The 19,765-nt window shown below is 40.3% G+C and overlaps 1 protein-coding gene across 1 annotated transcript; it reads right to left on the bottom strand.

The window, feature by feature from the left end:
- Positions 1 to 744: 744 nt before the first annotated feature.
- Positions 745 to 19,448, bottom strand: crkl (v-crk avian sarcoma virus CT10 oncogene homolog-like). The gene is made up of 3 exons (XM_061734347.1): positions 18,245 to 19,448; positions 15,686 to 16,160; positions 745 to 3,085 (listed from the first exon to the last, which is right to left on the bottom strand). The coding sequence occupies exons 1-3, from the start codon at positions 18,553 to 18,555 to the stop codon at positions 2,951 to 2,953; spliced, it is 921 nt and encodes a 306-aa protein (XP_061590331.1). The 5' UTR covers positions 18,556 to 19,448; the 3' UTR covers positions 745 to 2,950.
- Between the last annotated feature and the right edge of the window lie 317 nt (positions 19,449 to 19,765).

The following is a 19,765-nucleotide window of genomic DNA, read 5'->3' as shown; positions in this document are numbered from 1 at the left end:
TATGTGCTGTACCTTGACCTTGGGGGTTATCTTGAATCTCTATGGTTACCATTTGCATTATCCATCTCTTTAAAAAGTCAGACTGATACCGCAAAAACAGAGGACACTTGTGATGTTAAATATAGGACAAACTTTAGTTTAACATGTCACTATAGTCAAAGATGGTAACCCTAGAAAGTATATACAAATAACAAATTTGTTCTGGCCAGTTTAATTATTTTTAACTTTAAGGGATTATGTTTAACCATTATTTAAAAATAATATCAGAATTTTATTCGTCAAATTTTAGAAAATTACTATTTTTGTCAGGTTCACGTTATTTCAGTTGACATTGGAGGTTTCCTGTTCTTCAGTGGAAGGGTACCTACAAATTTGTCCAGATCTGCAACTCACTGTGATGACATTTTAGGAGTTATAGCTCTGCATCGATATTATCTGGCATGAAAAGTGCAGAACAAACAGAAAGCCTGGGCACTTGAGAGAAAAAAAAAAAAAAAAAATCGCCCTTGAAAAGTTTTCCATCCCCCCACCTCGAGGTCAGTTGATGTTCTTTTCTTAGCACTTCATTAAAATTCATTAATTGCTTCCTTTCTCTTGGGCGCAGGCAGAATCAAAAAGTGGAACTTTCAAAATGAGAGCAGGAGCGACTGTCCTCTGCTCCAGAAACAAGCTGTGGCTAAAGCTGCCGCATGCACGCCCACCCATCTGTGCTGCGTGGCCCACGCTCAGACACCAGAGACGAGCTAAAGAAGTAGACGTAAATTTTATTTTCTTGTTCTGTACATAAAGGGTCAATACCAGCACAGGTGTTAACCATGGGAAATATTAACACATGTAAATGGTATATGAAAATAAAAAAAGGCACAATTTTTAATTCTGAAGTAAAAGACAGGCTTTTCTAAAATGAGAGGAGAGCATAGTAATACTGTTAATGCCATTACAAATAACTCAGAAGCAAGAGAAAAGCAAGTTCACCTCAGGTAAGGAAATAATCAGGGGTCGATTGCTTAATTAGTAGATTTCATTATGCCTGATGAGGAAAATCCATTCTGAGCTGTTTGTACAGACTAGCAAGGAGTAAAATAACAGAACATTTTACATAATAAGATAAAAATAACAATAAGCAGCATTTGACCAGGTAAAACCATTGACTGGGGCAACCAGCAGGCATGCTTCCCTTTTGTAAATGTCGGTTTAAGAAAGTCACTCGTTTTCAAATGCTTCAAAAGCCAAATAAAAACTGACAAAAAAAAAGGATTAAAAAAGAAAAAAAAAAGAATGCAAGTGAAAGCTGCACAACACATCTGAGCAAATGGCAGAGCAATGATTTGAACACTAAGCACTAAAAATACTTTTTTGTGTGTGTGTGTGTGTGTGTGTGGAGGGGGGCGGGGCGGGGTTCCAATTAGTTTTACAGCAGAAATCTGCACCATTCGTAAGACTGCTTAATCCTCAGCAGAACTGGTTGTAGCGCTGCATAAGAGTCTTCCCACCACTGTGGTTAAGTCCTTATGCATAAAAATTGTGTGCAGACCAAATATTTAAGGGGTAAAGCCACTTACATGGACTGGACTGACACTTTTTTTAAAACGTGGTCAGAGATAGGACTTCATGCGCTAAAAGGTTCATCTTACTCCGAGAAGGCGTTAATAGGATCTCATTGGCTTGCAGAGCAAGTCCCCCTGATCTGATCTCTGCCGCCAGAACCCGCTCCTCGTGCCCACACTGCAGACTGTATTTTCAGTTTGTAGCAGTAAAGATGCTTGTGGGACCGGCTCGCCATGGATTCTGCTGTTGATATTCGACTAAACCAACCAACATTTTTTAAAAGCTTGGCATTCCTATGCAAAAAGCTGAAATAATTTCCTTTAGTGCTGGATGCCGTTAGCACTAAAAACATGCTCATCTCTAAATGATGTCTTTTTAGTTTAAAATAATGTTAAAGTAAAGAGGTACCAAAGAGGACAGTTAATGCCTCCAAAACTTATATGTCCATGTCACAATATGAGGAAAAACTTGTGTTGATCATTATGGCACAAAAAAAAAAGAGAAACAATGAAAACCCACACGGCTGTGTGATGTCTTGTTAACATAAGATAAATAAGTTTCATTTGCCAGTCGTGGTGGAGAATGGATGAGATGTGATCTATGATGACATGATTCCACTTTAGATGTTCCAGAGACCCATCTCTTCTACCTCCTTCTGACACATAACCAACCATCAAATACACACATCACGGAGCCAAATTCAATTACTCAGCCCCAGTAACATATGGCCAGTATGTATGTATGCGTGTGTGTGTGTGTGTGTGCTTGGTTATGATTAAGGTACAACAGTGGCTTGATTGATTACAGAGGAAAAATAAAATCTCACTAGCTGGGAAGCTCCTCCTTGCTTCAGTGCTCTCCCAAGTCTGCAGGGATATTGCTTGTCCCCATTTCATACAAATATCCTCACATCAACAAAGCAAACATACCAACACTTTCAAAAGTCCCCAAGACTTCCAACATGACAAATATTAAAGAATGTTGAAATTTTATGTGGCGAATATTAAATGTGAACACAAAAAGACACACACACACACTTTTTTTACACACGCACACGCACGCACAGAGAGAGATGCCCAGTGATAGGCAAATTAAGAAAACTCTAACAGGGGAGGGAGGGAGAAAGGGGGGAGGGAGGGACAACCACCCAGCCTGCAGCTGAGACATGGAGAGGGGAATTGGGTTGAGTGGGGTCAGGTTTGAGTTTAGGTATCATGTCCACGGCTGCAAACAGTCAGAAAAGCCTTGCAATGGCTGGCAACAACAGAGGGGTCGCAATCATGGTGCAGCCCCCCACCCCTCCCAAGCAGGTGAGCTCATAACCGTGAGACAGGTGGGAGGGGAGGAGATGGCCAGCAGATTCACGTCAACACCAGCGAGAGGGTCTGCTCGCACTCTTGGGTCAGTCGGTGTCGTCCGGATTCAGGGGGTCAATGATTTTGACGTGGGTGAAGGGGAAGAGGCCCCTCCGTCCATTCACTTCCCCCTCCCACTGACCGCTGATGTTCATCCGTGTGACTTTGACAATATCACCAACCTGGAGAAAGAAGAAAAGAAACACTCAGCCTTTCTGCATCAGAATTACAGAATTCATTATTTTACTGCATTTTCACATCAAACTGTGCGGTTTGTCCAGACAGCAAGAGCACACAACTGCTCTTCCCAGTGTGACCCTAATCTGTTAAAGCCATATGTCCTTTAGCAGGATTAAATGGAATATCTGCCGTTAAATTCAGTTAAATTACAGTGTGCAGGCATACTATTTGTAGGATCAGCTTGAATAAATCCTCAAGGACATCCCGACTTAGACATTAACCATTAAAGATCGAAATAAGCACCTTCAAGAGTCATCCTCTTTGCAAAAAAAAAAGTCATAATGTGGTGAAATTGGATCACTTAAACTCATCCAGACAGGATCTTACCTTTAAAGCATGGTTTAAGTGCTTAATAACTAGAACAAGAGCAAACATAATAGAGAAGTTTTTTTTTCCCTGCAAAAGCCTGAAATAACGACGACATGATTTCATTTGTTGGGTTTTATGTCTCAAGTGGGTACATAAGGAACATTGCTTCTGTTGCATGAGTATTACAGGCCACAAAATAACAAGGACACAAAACTAAGTGAAATCTGCTGCATATGTATTAGGGCTGTCAGTTTAGTGTGTTAATTAGATTAATTACACTGCTAATTAACGCGTTATGAAAATTAACGCAATTAATTAGGAGTGACAAAATGCGCGAGCATTTGAAATTTGGCCCATTGAGGGACCCGTAGGCCACTTGGCAGTGGCAGGTTACTTCCCACCTGCGTTTCTAGTCAAACAAAGTAGGGTGACAACTAGGGGTGGGCAAAAATATCGATATGGCAATATATCGCGATACTTTTCCAGCCGATTCAATACCGATATTCAAAATTTGAATATCAATTTTTTTTTTTTTTTTTTTTTTATCCCCGATTTTTTTCCCCATTCTATCACCCAGTGCTCCTACCTAAGTGACAGTCCTGGGCATTGCCACTCTCTACCAACCCTGGGAGGGCCCTGCACTGAGCTCAGGTTTTATTTCACATTTTATTTCATTTTATAATTTATATAACACAATTGCCTGTCCTTAAAAAATGAAAAATAAGACAGAGGTTTATTTATTTATGGATTTATATCTATACTGACTGATCACTGTGCCTGTCCTTGGTTTTAGTACCATCTTTCTTGTGTTTATTATCATTTGCCACATAATTAAAGCAACTTCATACTAAATTTAATGTTAATTTCATATGATGTAAATAATATGAAAAACATATACAAATATGTTGTAACTTTAGCTTGTATAGTTATAATAAAACATTGTTTTGACTCAGTTTGTCCCATGAATTGTCACTATAATCTGATAAACGTGCAACTCGGATTTTAAGATCCATCACTATCATCTGATGTACATATATACAACTTGGATTTTAAGATGTGTAATGCATTTTTAAATTTTTCGGTGAACTATGTAGAATATAATAATCGGGATATCGCAATGTGTATCATATCGTGGCTCAAGTATCGTGATGCGTATCGTATCGTGAGGTCCTTCCCAATACCCACCCCTAGTGACAACAGACATGGACGCGACTCAAGGGAGCAAGGCGAGCAAATCTTTGCTAGGGCCTTTGAACGGCAAGTTTATATATAAAAAGAAAGAAGACGGGACTATCATCAAGAACGCAGTGATTTGTACATTTTGTAAAAAAGAATTTTATCACCGGAGCTGCTCCAGCCTGAGTTATCATTTAAACGCTAAACATGTCTGGACAAGTGAAACTGAAAACATTACAGGTACCAGTACTTGAATTGCTGTATTGAGTGACCTTTAGTTTTAATTTTGAATTGAGAGTCCGCTTAAGTGCCTACTTGAGACTCAGCCTTATTTTATTTCTGAATTTTATTTATTTAACTGTATATGTATTGCATTTTTGAATAATGCACCTGGCCTTATTGGTTTGCTGATGTGCAAGGAGCTTTTTCTTTTGAATTTCAGTTATGAAACACACTTCACCAATACAAATGTGGATTTCAATTCTTCTCTTCTTAGACTTTCGTCCTTTTTTAAAAAAAAAAAAAACAGCATCTTTTTTAGATGAACTGGACATATCTATTTAGACCCATCTTGCAACTTGCAGTACAACAGATATTAAGGACCAGCTCAACTCCGACTGGCTAATGCAGCTCAAAGGGAGAGGGAAGGAGACAACCAAATCAATCACGTAGTGGAAGGAATGCTTCAGACTACAAACAATCTCTCTAATGGTGCACATTCCTGTTATGAAAAGCACATCCCAGACCCCCCCCCAAAAAAAATTCAGACTATTCAGACTGTGTACTGTAATCTCAGGCTGCGACTGATCTTTGCTGTAATTTAGAAGTGAAAATACAGAAAAACAAAAGGTCTATGGAAAATTACAGTTCTTTAAAGATCAAAGTCAATCAAACTTTATCTGTACAGCCCTTTTCATACAACTTGAAAAGTGTAAAGGCACAAAGTGAAATGTAGTTTGGGAAAAAAAAAAAAAAAAAAAAAAAAATACAGGTCAATGGTGCCTGCAGTTGCTTATGTCCACACGGACAACCAAGTATAGACGCACGATTACAAATGTGTGTTGTAACTCAAAGAAAAACATCAAAGATAGGACATGTAAAGACGTTAAGATTCCTGTTCATTTCAATTGGAGGGTGTGTGATGGAAAATTACTTTTCCATTGGGATTTTTTTTAAATCAGAAGATGTTGCATTTATGGAATCAGCGACAGAACGTTATCATGTAGCCTAAACAGGCAGCTGCTAAGTCTGACTCAATTAGACTTAAACTTTGGACAAATAATGCATGTATAAACAATGGATTCAGAATTAAAACAATGTCCAAACATTAACCAGTTTAAAAACAAATATAAAAACATGATTTTCACAAGGTACAAAGACGAAGGGTTTTAGCGGCCTTTAGGGGCCTGATCTAACACTATTGGGTGAATGGGTAGATTTGTTTATATTTATGTACAGAAATGAACAGCATGTGTGTTGTATGCATGTGTATGCATGTATGCATGTATGCATGTATGCATATATGCAAGTACAGTCAGTCCGGAAAGTATTCAGAACGCTTCACTTTTCCCACATTCTTTTATGTTACAGCCCTATTGATAATAGGAATAAATTCATTTTTTTTCTCAGAATTCTACACAAAATATCCCATAATGACAACATTAAAGAAGTTTTGTTAACCCTAATTTTTGTAAATTTATAAAAGATAAAAAACTATAAATATCACCTGTGCATAAGTATTCAGAATGTTTGCCATGAAGCTCAAAATTGAGCTCTGGTTCATTCTGTTTCCACTGATCTCTCTCAAGTTGTTTCTACAGCTTAATCGGAGTCCACCTGTGGTGAATTCAGTTGATTGGACTTGATTTGGAAAGACACACACCTGTCTATATAAGCTCTCACAGTTGGCAGTGCATGTTGCAACACAAACCAAACATGAAGTCAAAAGAATTGTCTTCAGACCTCCCAAACAGGATTGTTTCGAGGCACAAATCTGGGGAAAGGTACAGAAAAATGTCTGCTGCTTTGAAGGTCCCAGTGAGCACTGTGGCCTGCATCATCCTTAAATGGAAGAAGTTTGGAACCACCAGGAATCTCCCTAGAGCTGGCCGCCCGCCTAAGCTGAGCAATCGGGGGAGAAGGGCCTTAGTCAGAGAGGTGACCAAGGACCCGACGGTCACTCTGTCAGAACTCCAGCGTTCCTCTGTGGAGAGAGGAGAAACTTCAAGAAGGACAACCATCTCTGCAGCAATCCACCAATCAGGCTTGTATGGTAGAGTGGCCAGGCGCAAGCCCCTCCTTACTAAAAAGCACATGGCAGCCCGACTGGAGTTTGCCAAAAGGCACCTGGAGGACTCTCAGACCATGAGAAAAAAAATCCTCTGGTCTGATGAGACAAAGATTGAACTATTTGGCATGAATTCCACGCGTGGTGTTTGGAGGAGACCAGGCACCGCTCATCACCTGGAGAACACCATCCCTACAGTGAAGCATGGTGGTGGCAGCATTATGCTGTGGGGGTGTTTTTCATCAGCAGGACCTGGGCGACTAGTCAGGATTGAGGGAAAGATGAATGCAGCCATGTACAGAGACATCTTGGATGAAAACCTGATCCAGAGTGCTGTTGACCTCAGACTAGGACGACGCTTCATCTTTCAGCAGGACAACGACCCAAAGCACACAGCCAAAATATCAAAGGAGTGGCTTCAGAACAACCATGTCAATGTCCTTGAGTGGCCCAGCCAGAGCCCAGACCTGAATCCCATCCAACATCTCTGGAGAGATCTGAAAATGGCTGTACACCGACGCTCCCCATCCAACCTGATGGAGCTTGAGAGGGTCTGTAAGGAAGAATGGGCAAAACTGCCCAAGAATAGGTGTGCCAAACTTGTAGCAACCTATTCAAAAAGACTTGAGGCTGTAATTGCTGCCAGAGGAGCTTCTACAAAGTATTAAGCAAACGTTCTGAATACTTATGCTCATATGATTTCTTGTTATTTTTAATAAATTTACAAAAGTCGCATCAAAACTTCTTTCATGTTGTCATTATGGGGTGTTTTGTGTAGAATTCTGAGAAAAAAAAGGAATTTATTCCTATTATCAATAGGGCTGTAACATAAAAGAATGTGGGAAAAGTGAAGCTGACTGACTGACTGACTGACTGTATATATATGTGTGTATGTGAATATGTGTGTAAGTAGATAGATATAGAGCAGATGGAGTTAATATAAAGATAGTATGGTGTAAATAAGTATATTTATATAAATATTTATATGGGCATGTGTGTACAAATATATAGAAATACTCAACTATGTGTATGTATAGGTAACTGTGTGAGTACAGTGTGTGAGTATAATTATAGTATAGTTATTATAAATACGTGTTAATAAATGATTAGTGAATGGGGTAAGTATTAAATAAGTTTCCACTTCTTCCTACTCCTTTGTAATTAAGATGTTAAGTGTTAAAGTATGGAATTATTTGTTTTGTTTGCTTTGTTTTCTTATCATCTCTTTAATTGTTGTCTTTTACATGTACAAAATAAATAAAATTCTATAATTTCAATAAGAACAGCTTTGTTGGGAAATCTGTTGCATCACAATACAGCATGAACGCTAGCAGGAGGGAAGCACATATAATGCAAATACTTTGTTTTAGTTGTACCATCAACAACACTAATGATACAGATTAAAAGAAAACGGTGAAATATACTGCATATTGGTTACCTGTCCAAAACCACTAAAACTTTCTGGCCATGGGGACCAGCCCCAAAACACACATTTGTAAAGAAAAGATCTTAAATCGTGGATGTATTGAGCCACTTCACAAGCCATCTATCTCACCAAGTTATACCCCATGAGGCAGGTCAATCTTTGAGCTGCACTTTTCTGATGGATAGATGGATACATAATAGATAGGGGTGTAACAATATATCGTGCCACGAAATTTCGCGATACAAAAACGTCACGATACGTGTCGTGGAGGTGACAAACTGTAGTGCGATATTGGGTTATTAATATTAATATATTGTGTTTACTAGTAACGCGCATCCTATTGGTGCAGCAGGATCACTTGACGACCGCGTCTCGACCCGCGGTCGAAAATCTTACTACGCTCAGAAGAAACTAGTACCATTTTGTGTTCACTGATAACGGGACTCTTGCAGGGTTTTGACCTCCGAACTTTTACTTATAAGGTGAGCATGAATCAATCTTTTATGATGTAAAGATTGTGTCATCCCCAAAGGTGGGAGCGGGATGAAACGATAATGGGGTTCACCTTACAGCTTAAGGCTGGGAGCATGTGGCTGAAGCTTTTAGCTCTGTCATAAGCTAAATAACATAAGCTAAATAACATTGTTGTTGCATATTGAGTTTGGGACTTTTCATAGTTCATTTATTTACTTTTATTTATTTATTTAATTTTAGTTGTTAAATTTCTGGAAAGGAAAAAAGTCATGTCATACATGAGAGAAACTATTCAGTTTGTGGCAAAATATTTTTACTTGTATCAAACTGAAGATGCACCATGAAAACCTGACATTTACTTTTAGTTCAGTTTGTGGAAAATGGTTGATCTGGCTTGCTCTTTAAAACTTAAAACAGTTAAAGGCTGGATTATGGTTCTGCGCTACACCAACGCAGAGCACACGCCGCTGCCGCGACGCCGTCCTGAACCCTTCGGACTTCTCCAACACATTTCACCGCGGTGCAGTACCCCCCGCGAACGCTAGGGGGTCGCAATCTTTTCCTGTATGGTTTATCCGACTTTTCCAGTCACAGTGAATCAAAGAGATAAGGACAAGTATTGTGCAAAAAAAAGAATCGCACATACATGAACGAAAGAGTGCTGAAAGTTCACGACTGCTTCACGAACCAGACATGCGTTGCTACCAAGCAAACCAATCACAGCTGCGTTGGTCTGCGACCTCTCAACACGTAGTTACAATTTGTGGGAGGTGCACGTCAGGCACTGCGTGGCGTGCGGCGCGGTGCGCGACACAGCGCAACCTGCCGCGCAACATCGATTTGTTGCAGAACCGTAATCCAGCCTTAAAGCCTTACAAACTGTAACAATAGGGCAAACACACAGCATTGTTTTGTATTATCCTCATTCAAGGTTGTTAAAAAAATACTGCTATAATATCGTATCGTTATCGTGACCTCAATATCGTGTATCGTACCGTAAGATTAGTGTATCGTTACACCCCTAATAATAGATAAGCTAGAGCGCTAGCTTTAAGCTTACCACTGCCACAATTTGCATTATTGCTAAATGCTACAGTGATTACAACCAAAAGAGGCAATCCTAAACTCTCATATGCACTTAAAAAAAATATATATATACAAACTAGAAATATAAAGCCAGGATCACAGCACACACCTGTCTCCTGTTGGAATGCTAGAACCAGAGATCAATCTCTCACAGAATTTACAAAAACAAGTTACTTGAAGGGGTGTGACACAAGCTGATATTGCCATTTCTAAAATTACGTAAAAAAAAAAGTTGAATCCCCTAGTGGATTATCAAAAATATGCAAGCAAAGACTGTGTGAGGCACTTTGTTTGGTCCGACGGCAGAACATGTTTCAGATAAAAGGCCCTTTCACACAGCCAGTTCGAGGCGGGAACGTTGCGCCTTTAAGCCGCCTCGCTGTTCTGTGTGAAAGTCACGGAGGCGGAATGGGGGGGCCAAGTGGCCCCACCAATAAGCCGGCAGCGGAGGTAGTCACAGAGCCGTCACAGAGACGAAACGGGGTCTGTGTGAATGACACAGCCGGCATGCCGGCATGCCACTAGACGCTGACGCTGTCGTCACGCCTCTGATTGCGGAACGCCGGCATGCTGTGTGAATTTACAGACGGGAGCGGCGTTATGCCGGCGTTGTATGGTTCTGTGTGAACCAACAAAGGCGGCGTATTGGCAGGACTTCTTTACACCAATATTGCGGAATCTCTGTGTGAAAGGGGCTAAAGATACAATATTCACTGAGCCGCTGCAGCTTTGGTTATTTGCACACCTCATCTGGGCGGTCGTTCACCAATACTGCATCTTTGCTCTCAAGTAAAGAAGCTACTTCACTCTTGTAGCCCAATAAGAGGGATGTTTTCTTTCTTTACTTTGAAATGGTCAAATGCTCTGGTTCTGCTGAAGCTATTATAGATTAAGTACTTTTTTATGCTGAGCCATCAACCTGTAGTCTAGTCCTCTTAAATGGAAGCTGAGTAAGTAGAGCTTATTTTGTTGATCAAAAGATAAGACAGTGACAGATATGACACTGCAGAAAGTCCAGCTAATGCATCTCGTTGACCCAACTCAATCATGCAGTAGCTTGAAATAAATATGGGGCATTTTAATGAGGTGACTTATTACCAATTTAATTATCAAAACAGTGAAATATGGTTCTTCTTTTTCAGGAATGCTGCATAACCTTTTGCATGAGGAGCAACAAGGGAGTGGAAATTACTTTCCAATATTCAGTAAAAAAAAATAACAATTTAACTAGCTGTGACAATCACCCTGATAGAAATTCACTTTATCAAGGCTCCAATAAAACGTGTGTCAAATCAGTTAAGATGCTGAAATCAAAATGAGGTTAGTCAAAGCCAGCAGATAAACTTAGCCCCTCACAGGGTTAGGATTAGTCCACTATAGTACACAGTTGGTCCTTTTTAAGTAAGAGTTGGGCATCCTACAAAATCAATTCACTAATCAGCAATTAGTATCAAGCAATTCCGCCAAATAAAGTACCAAATGTCCCTGAAACCATTTACTCAACACCGGAGAACCAGCATGATGATTTTACAAGTTGCACAGACGTGTGACCAGCCATTTATTGACAACAAACGCAAGGGAATTATATAGAAGCTTCCCATGTCATTACCAGGGATGCCACATTTCCAAATACATTTGTTTATAACTCAACAATTAGCCATCCACTTACTCCCGAAAAACATACTGCCACCTGCGCTGTGTTTGTAGTCATTTGACTCCGCCCCATCCTGTCTGCAACAGGGAGAGTAGTTAGTCACGGAGACAAGCGACCAAGTGTATCCCAAAAGGAAAAACAAATGACTGTCAAGTAAAATTTCCATCTCATCTCATCACCTACAACGTAATCATTTTGCATGAGCACACAATCTACCAATTCCCACACTGTAGCAGTTCAGCAACACATAACGGAGGGTGTCTTGCAATTCTGGCAGTCACTGTCGTCATGGCATTATCTATGCTTTCCATACATGATCTGCCAACCTTCGCTTTTGGGTGCATTCTGTTGCTCAGAGGCGCAGACAGGTGAATTTCACGGTTGAAGACTGAGTTTTTCCTGCGATGCGTGTTCAAAATGACCAGCTTTCTTTTTTGATTGACCTCTGAGTCCGGGTTCATGGGCTGTTTTCTACCCATGTAGCTGCAGCTCTGTGGTGTGAATCCAGCCTTCTCTTCCTCTTCCAGCAGTGTTCCATGAACACTTTTGCACATGGTATTAATTTAAATGTTTGTTTACAAGAGATGTCACTTATAACTTTCTACTTTTCACATGTTACTATTTTAATTGTATTTTGTCTGCAAGAGGTATAACTTATTTTTTTTTTTAACTTTGTACACGGTGGTGTTTAAAAACAGAGATGCAAAACGTTACCAAACACAAAATAATCGTTTGTTAATTGAGGTCGAAATTGCCCAGCCCTAATGCATTATATGTCTCTCTGAACTGCCCATTTGTGTTTTCCTGTGAGTCAATGCGTAGGGGCTACAAAAATACACAATTAATAAACTTCCCGCTGTGCTCCAATGTTGGGGGAACCAGAATACACTGCTGTCAAATTTCACACATTACTTCAACATGGCGTGTAGTTAAGAATCAGCAGCATGAGGAAGCATCTTATTGATTTGTGGCGTGGGGACATATTGGCTTCTGTGTTCAGTATATGAGAAAGAGGTTATTAAAAATAATCAAAATTAAAAGTGAAATGGGGGGCATTCATTTCATTGCCTAAGATTTGCAGCCATTTTCAGTAGCTTTGGTGGTATATGAGAGTGCAAAGTGCCTTTTTGAACAAATTGGTGCACCAAGGTGATCTAGACTTCTACCAAACATAAAGTATAACATCTGAACTGGCTAAAGAACTGATCCAATTTCACAAAATTGGACCTTGTAGCAACAGAGTTACTTCACAGCCAGACCGCTTACGTGCACAGTTTAGCTGAGCGACTCTGTCGCTTAATTGGACTCCTTTCTATATAATATAAATGCACATAAAAAGAAAAGATTATGAAAGGGAGCATGCAGCCAAAGTACAACAAACTCCAGAACGATGGATGGCGACAGTGTCCATTTTCAGCATGTTCACATTGTCCCTTTCTGGTTGACCTGTTACACCACACACCAAAACAACAGATACATCTTTGGTTTAGTTGGTGGCAGAATATTAGGTGAATTGGTAAATGGTGAACTAGACAACATCAGAATACCACAACGGTGATTTTTTAAAACTATGACTTCAGTCCGAGCATGTCCATTGTGACAAAGTTGTACACATGTACAACTTTGTCACGGTGAATTGACACATGTAGTGGATGGAAGTTGGAAACATAGACATATATAAAGGCTAGATGACTCGTCCGCGCTGCTGCCAATGCAGAGCGACGTCGTCACACGGCGGCCATCTTGCCACAGGTAGTTCGCTCACTCATAACATTGTGTTCAATGGTGCCTGTACTGCTTAAACAACCTTAACTTGCTCAATTCTCAACAGATTTTCAAACAGTTTGGTTTGCTATGAATATATATATATATATATATATATATATATATATAGACATGTTATAAGGTAATAATATATATGTATATACCGTATGTTATAATGTAAATATAAACATTACTAAGAATACTATAGAAATATTGATTTAATATAAATACCATGTCATAGCTATCCGTTTCTGGTTATTTTCATATAAAAGTACGTTTTTCAATGTTTATAATTATTCACAAATATGCAGTGTCATAACTACATCTCTGACGTTCATAACAAACCAAACTGTTTGAAAATCTGTTGAGAATTGAGCAAGTTAAGGTTGTTTTGCAGTACATGCACCATTGAACACAATGTTATGAGTGAGCGAGCTCTCCTGTGGCAAGATGGCCGCCGTGTGACGACGTCGCAGCAGCGCGGACGAGTCATCTAGCCTTTATATATGTCTATGGTTGGAAAGGCCAAATATGTCTCTTCCAGTAACCAAAGATAAATATTATGGACATGATCAATGAAGCTGGTGAGCTGAGGCCACAGATTATTACATTTCTGGTGATTGTATACCCAGTTGGAAAATGCACAGTGCTGTCCTGCAGACCAAAGCCACACCAGAGCGGCATTAATCCTGGGAATGCCCTTTCCATAGTTACTGAACATTGGAGACAACAGTATACACAGGGCAATAGCAACATGGTGGAGTTTCTCTCAAATTGTGGTGCAATTACCACAGTTTGCCACAAATACCAGATTCCAGCTTAAACCCATGAGGTTTTCCAATATGGACACCTGATTGTCCATTTCTAACGTATATGTACGACAAGTGTTATCCCTAAATAATGTGATATTGTGATAGTGTAATAAACAAACATTTTGAAAAATGTTAACTAACTAAGTTTGTTCTGTGTCTAAAATTCACGCTTTATTCTGTGCAAATGTAACAGGGACACAGTGCGTCTCCGTACCCATCTATACCAGAATGGTTTCCTTCCCACAAATGCTGAACAACTTTGATGTCGGTAAATGGCAGCAAAGTTAGCTCCAAGATAACTTCCATTTTCATCTCTCTCCAAGGGAAATAACCACAGCTCTGCTTGCTAAGTACTTTGGAGTCCCACAGTATCTCTGAGGCACAGAGTGAGCACTAACACTACATGCTTCAACATGTCACCACAGTCAAAAATCATAATTAGCGAAGCGCCTTGCTGAGAAATTTAACACATGTCAAGGCTGCTGCTGTCAGAGCTGCAGCCAGCTAACAGGGTTGTGATACCGGGGTCACTCTTACCACAGAACCCTGAACTATCCTTGTGGGCTGCCACGACTCAGGTGGAAGGAAAGGCTGAGTTCCAACCAGAAGCCACATGGTTTAGTGTATTGAGGGTAAAAAAAACACTAAAATCACCTTGAAATGCTTTACAAGTGCAGAAGGTTCAAAATGTACCCTCTCTTGACAACCACCAGGACATTTTACACAGATCTGTAACACCTCCACCCCCACTGCAGCATGGCTTCTGATCAAATACTCCACAAAACTCTTGCAAGAGAATCAGTCATCTCCCTACACAATAAAAAATAAGTAAAAAATCTCACAAAAACACTTGTACATGATAGAATAAACAAGAACTGAGAACAACAGACTGCCAGTTTGATTAATCACTTGGTGTGAGCATGCATAAAGAGCGAGGAAATGAACGTCAGAGCACCAGATAAGCGTCACAAGTTATCTTTAGAATTTTTCATACACCGAACCCGCAAAAAAGCAGCACTGCTGTTTTACCTCTTCCCTTCCAAGTACAGTTCTTCTTTGAATAACACTGAATCAAATTGTTCAGTGGCTGAGAGATAAATTGAGGTTTAACAACAAAATATGATATTCATCAGTTTCACTTTTTAACTGCAGGTTGTTTTTGTTTCGTTTTTTTCATGTTACAAAAGCTGTCCTAATTAAAAATGACAAATAATTTCCCTCACATTGTCTGTTTTTTGGGTAAAGCTTACAAATGGATGTTATTTTTACTCTGAGAAAAACAATATGATTATGCAGCTAAAAGCTGAATTTAGAAAAACAGAGCTGTGTTCTGGCTCTTACTTGCAAAAGTGCTTTCCTGCAGGATGTTGCATTACCAGACACAAAAATAATATAGAAATTATGAGCCAACCCAAGTCATGAAAGCATAATTTTAGACACCAGCTGAGATCATCATGATTCCTTTTTTAAAACAAGGGCTGAGAAAAAGAGAACAAAAGGTTAAGAAGTAAAAATAAATATGGAAAGGACAAAGGAAAACGTATTTTACAATACCTCTAGAGCAAGGGCTGTTTTATCATAGGCACAGGGCACTCGTTTCTGGATGGCCTTCGCCATAACAGGACCATTCTGCACAGAAGGTAGAGGCGTGATGACGGCTCCAGGCGTGCCGGGGGGTAGTGGGGAAGGTGTCTGGGGCTGGGCGTAGGCGTGAACGAGGGCGTGGGAGGGCTCTGGGATCCCATAACTGTTGGAGTTGCGAGATCCGTGGGTGGGCTGGCCAGGGTGGGACGAGGGTCGTACCAATTTCTCCACATAGGGCACAGGGATCATCCCAATGCGTCCATCTTTACTTTTGGCACTCCACCACTGTTCTTCTGGCTTCTCCAGGATGATGAGGATCTCGCCCTTCTTGAATGGAAGGTCTTCCGCATCACTGCCAGTGAAGTCATATAGTGTCCGCACATACTCTACGTTCTCCTCTGGTGCAAGCATAGGCTGGATGGGACCACCGATAGTGTTTGGGTACCTTGGGGGGGGAAAAAAAAAAAAAAAAGAAAATCACAAAGGAAGCGGACACAATCGTATTACCTTGAAAAGTATTGCGCAGTGAAATGAAAAAATGCTTAAAGCCTCATTTACTAAATAAAATTCAGTGAAAACTGATGCAAGCTCCAACTGTATAGTTGCATAAAAACGATTGAGATCAGTCTTTTCAGTGAATTTTGGCTCAACTATTGGGGGTGTAACAATATATCGTGTCACGAAATTTCGCGATACAAAAACAACACGATATGTGTCGTGGAGGTGACGAACTGTAGTGCGATATTGAGTTATTAATATATTGTGTTTACTAGTAACGCGCATCCTATTGGTGCAGCGGGATCACATGACGACCGCGCCTCGACCCACGGTCGAAAATCTTACTACGCTCAGAAGAAACTAGTACCGTCTTGCGGGGTATTGACCTCCAAACTTTTACTTATAAGGTGAGCACGAATCAATCTTTTTTATGATGTAAAGAATGTGTCGTCCCCAAAGGTGGGAGCCGATGAAACGATACCGGGGTTCACCTTACGCCCTCAAGCTGGGAGCATGTGGCTGAACCTCTTAGCTCTGGCAGAAGATAAATAACGTAATAAAGAAGATTTGGGACTTTTCATATTTTATTTATTTAGTTTATTTAGCAATATAAGACAAATATGAACAAAAAAATGAAAAACAATTAAATAACATGCAAGGAAAGGAAAAAGCCTGGTGGCTTATATAGAATCCTTTCCTTATATGAATAAAAAACAAAACAAAAGCTACACATTTAATTTTAGTTGTTAAATTTCTGTAAAAGAAAAAAGTTTGTGGCAAAATACTTTTACTTGTATCAAACTGAAGATGCATAATACATACCTGACATTTACTTTTAGTTCAGTTTGTGGAAAATGGTTGGCCTGGGTTGCTCTTTAAAACTTAAACAGTTATAAAGCATTACAAACTGTAACAATAGGGCAAATGCACAGCATTGCTTTGTATTTTGTGTCTTTCAAATAAAAGGCAATTTTTTCCAGTCATATGTTCCTCATTCAGTTGTTAAAAAAATACTGCTATAATATCGTATTGTTATTGTGACCTCAATATCGTGTATCGTACCGTATCGTGAGATTTGTGTATCGTTACACCCCAATCAACTATACACATGTGGAAATCCAACCAATTAGGATCTGAAGAAGCAGGAAACCCACACGTAGATATAAATAGCATACAGTACATAATGATCAAAATGCAACATCAGGTCTGAGATAACTCAAGCCAAAACTGTATTAAAATTGCGTTTTTCTCGATAGGTGGAGGGAGCACAGTGGCGTCAATTCAGTGGAAGCTAAGGTATGGCAAGGTTACGAGTCACAGAACTTAACTAGAGTATCAATAAACACGTCCAGCAAATACTCATCACAGAAGTCTGATATGTAGCTTATCTGTGTGGTCAAGAAAATTGGAACTTTTTCAAATGCATTCTCGCTCACTGCAAAAATTCAAAATCTTACCAGGAATATTTCTCATTTTTAGTCAAAAAATCTCATTACACTTAAAACAAGAGTCATCACCAGAAAAATAACTTATTTGACCATTTTCATCTGTTTCAAGTAAATTTTCACTTGAAATAAGTAGAAAAATCTGCCAGTGGGACAAGATTTATCTTCTCATTACAAGCAAAAAATCTTGTTCCACTGGCAGATTTTTCCACTTATTTTAAGGGAAAATCTACTTGAAACAGGTGAAAAGGGTTGTTTTTTAGTCTTGTCTTAAATGTAATGCGATTTTTTTTCACTAAAAATTAGACATTTTAACTAGAAATAAGACAAATATTCTTGTTAAGATTTTTCAGTTTTTGCAGTGTATAATAACTAGTGAAATCGATCATGTTGTTCTGATTTGCATTTGTAGTTATTCTATATGTATTAAGTAATAGAATAATCAATACAAATAGACACAGAGTAATTCCATAAATGTATCTAAAAAACAAACATTTACATTTTCCCTTGAAGCCATGGTGTGGCGGCTGCCATACCTTGGCTTACCCAACTGACGCCCCTGAGGGAGCATGAAGGCCTCTCCTACCTGGATGCCGGCTCTATCAGCGTGGTGGTGTCCAGGTAGTGGATCTTGTAGAACTCCAGAAGCATCGGAAGGTTGTCAAATTCTTGGTCTCCTATTTTAAACCTCTTGCTGGGCAAAGAGTTGATGATATAATGAGACACTTTGGAGTTCTCCGAGACTGACAGCACATAGTCCCCGGGGCAGGTGGAGGAGTCCCGGACCAGGAACACGCCGTGTCTCTGTCCCTGCAGCCGAGTCTGCGCCTCCTGTCTCGACACGGGTCCGAAATACCAGGCGGACCGATCAGCAGAGTCAAACCGAGCAGTTGACATTTCTGTTCAAACAAACGCAAGTTAACAAAAAAGGTGTGCGAGAAAAAGAAAAAGAAAAAGAAAGCGGGCTGCACGGTAAGTTTAAAAGTGTCGAGGCGCTGGATCCAAATGGGCCAATCAAAGCGCAGGGTGGGAGCTGGCCGCTGCAGGGCATTAGTGGCCCCCGAGGTTTCAGAGGGGTCTTACTCTGCACAAAACACTGCAACCAGCTTAAAAAAACATAAATAAATAGACAAAAATATAATAAAAAGATGCTGTTTTCAGGCTGTGACCGACTTCCTCCAGTTCTGGTGCATAATGTGAGCCGGTGCTCAGCAGACTAACAGTGGGGGCGACCAAAGGAGAGGGGGAAATTCACAACCAAAATGATCAATGAAGCTTCCCCTTCCGAGAACACCAGGCTCCTCTCTTCAAATAACGTATATCCTCCAAGTCACTGTCACAGAGCGGAAAAGGTGGCTTCAGTCTCTCGACCGATAGATCCCCATGTCTGCAAAAGCTCGGCCGGTATAGCCGCGAGTTTTTCGGAAACAAAAATAATTACTTCAAATCCTCTTGATTTTTACGGCGAGAATCAGGGGGTTTCGAGTCCCCACTTGTCGGGTCAGAGCAGACTTAAAGCAACACAGCAAAAAAAATGGCGGCTCGCCTCGCAACACGTCTTCAGGCAGAAGTGAGTTCACAGCAGCGGCGTGTCCGCCGGCCGCGCAGCGCCGTGATCCCGCCCTGCGGCCCCCGCCTGCATCCTCCGCTGCTACACACACTCACACCGACTACTCTGGACTTAACACTTTTATTATTTCATCTAGTCCCCCCCCCTTCAGACAAGATAGAAGGGGCGCAATAATGAGACCGAAAAAATGGCGACAGGAGGAGGGCAGGTCCTGCTTCAGTGCTTCAGTGCTTCAGCCTGCACGTCACCGACGCCGGAAGAGGGTGAGGTGGGCGGGGAGACCTAATGCTGCGTTCCATTTACCTCGGAAGTCGGAACTCGGAACTGGGAATGACGTCGCAGCCGAGTTATCAGCGTTCCAGTTACAAAGTCGGTAAACAAGTTTGTAGTTCGCATATACCACATGAAAAATGTAAATTACATTATAGCAGCATATATATGCCGAACAATACTTGTATACGACTGATATAGTGTGACCAAAAACTAGAATGAAGTGCTACGAAGCTCTCTTCTACTGTTTACAACCGGGGCAGCCAT

This window comes from Cololabis saira, chromosome 11 (assembly GCF_033807715.1).
Source record: "Cololabis saira isolate AMF1-May2022 chromosome 11, fColSai1.1, whole genome shotgun sequence".
Lineage (NCBI taxonomy): Eukaryota > Metazoa > Chordata > Actinopteri > Beloniformes > Belonidae > Cololabis > Cololabis saira.
This window is presented reverse-complemented; position numbering and strand designations above follow the sequence as displayed.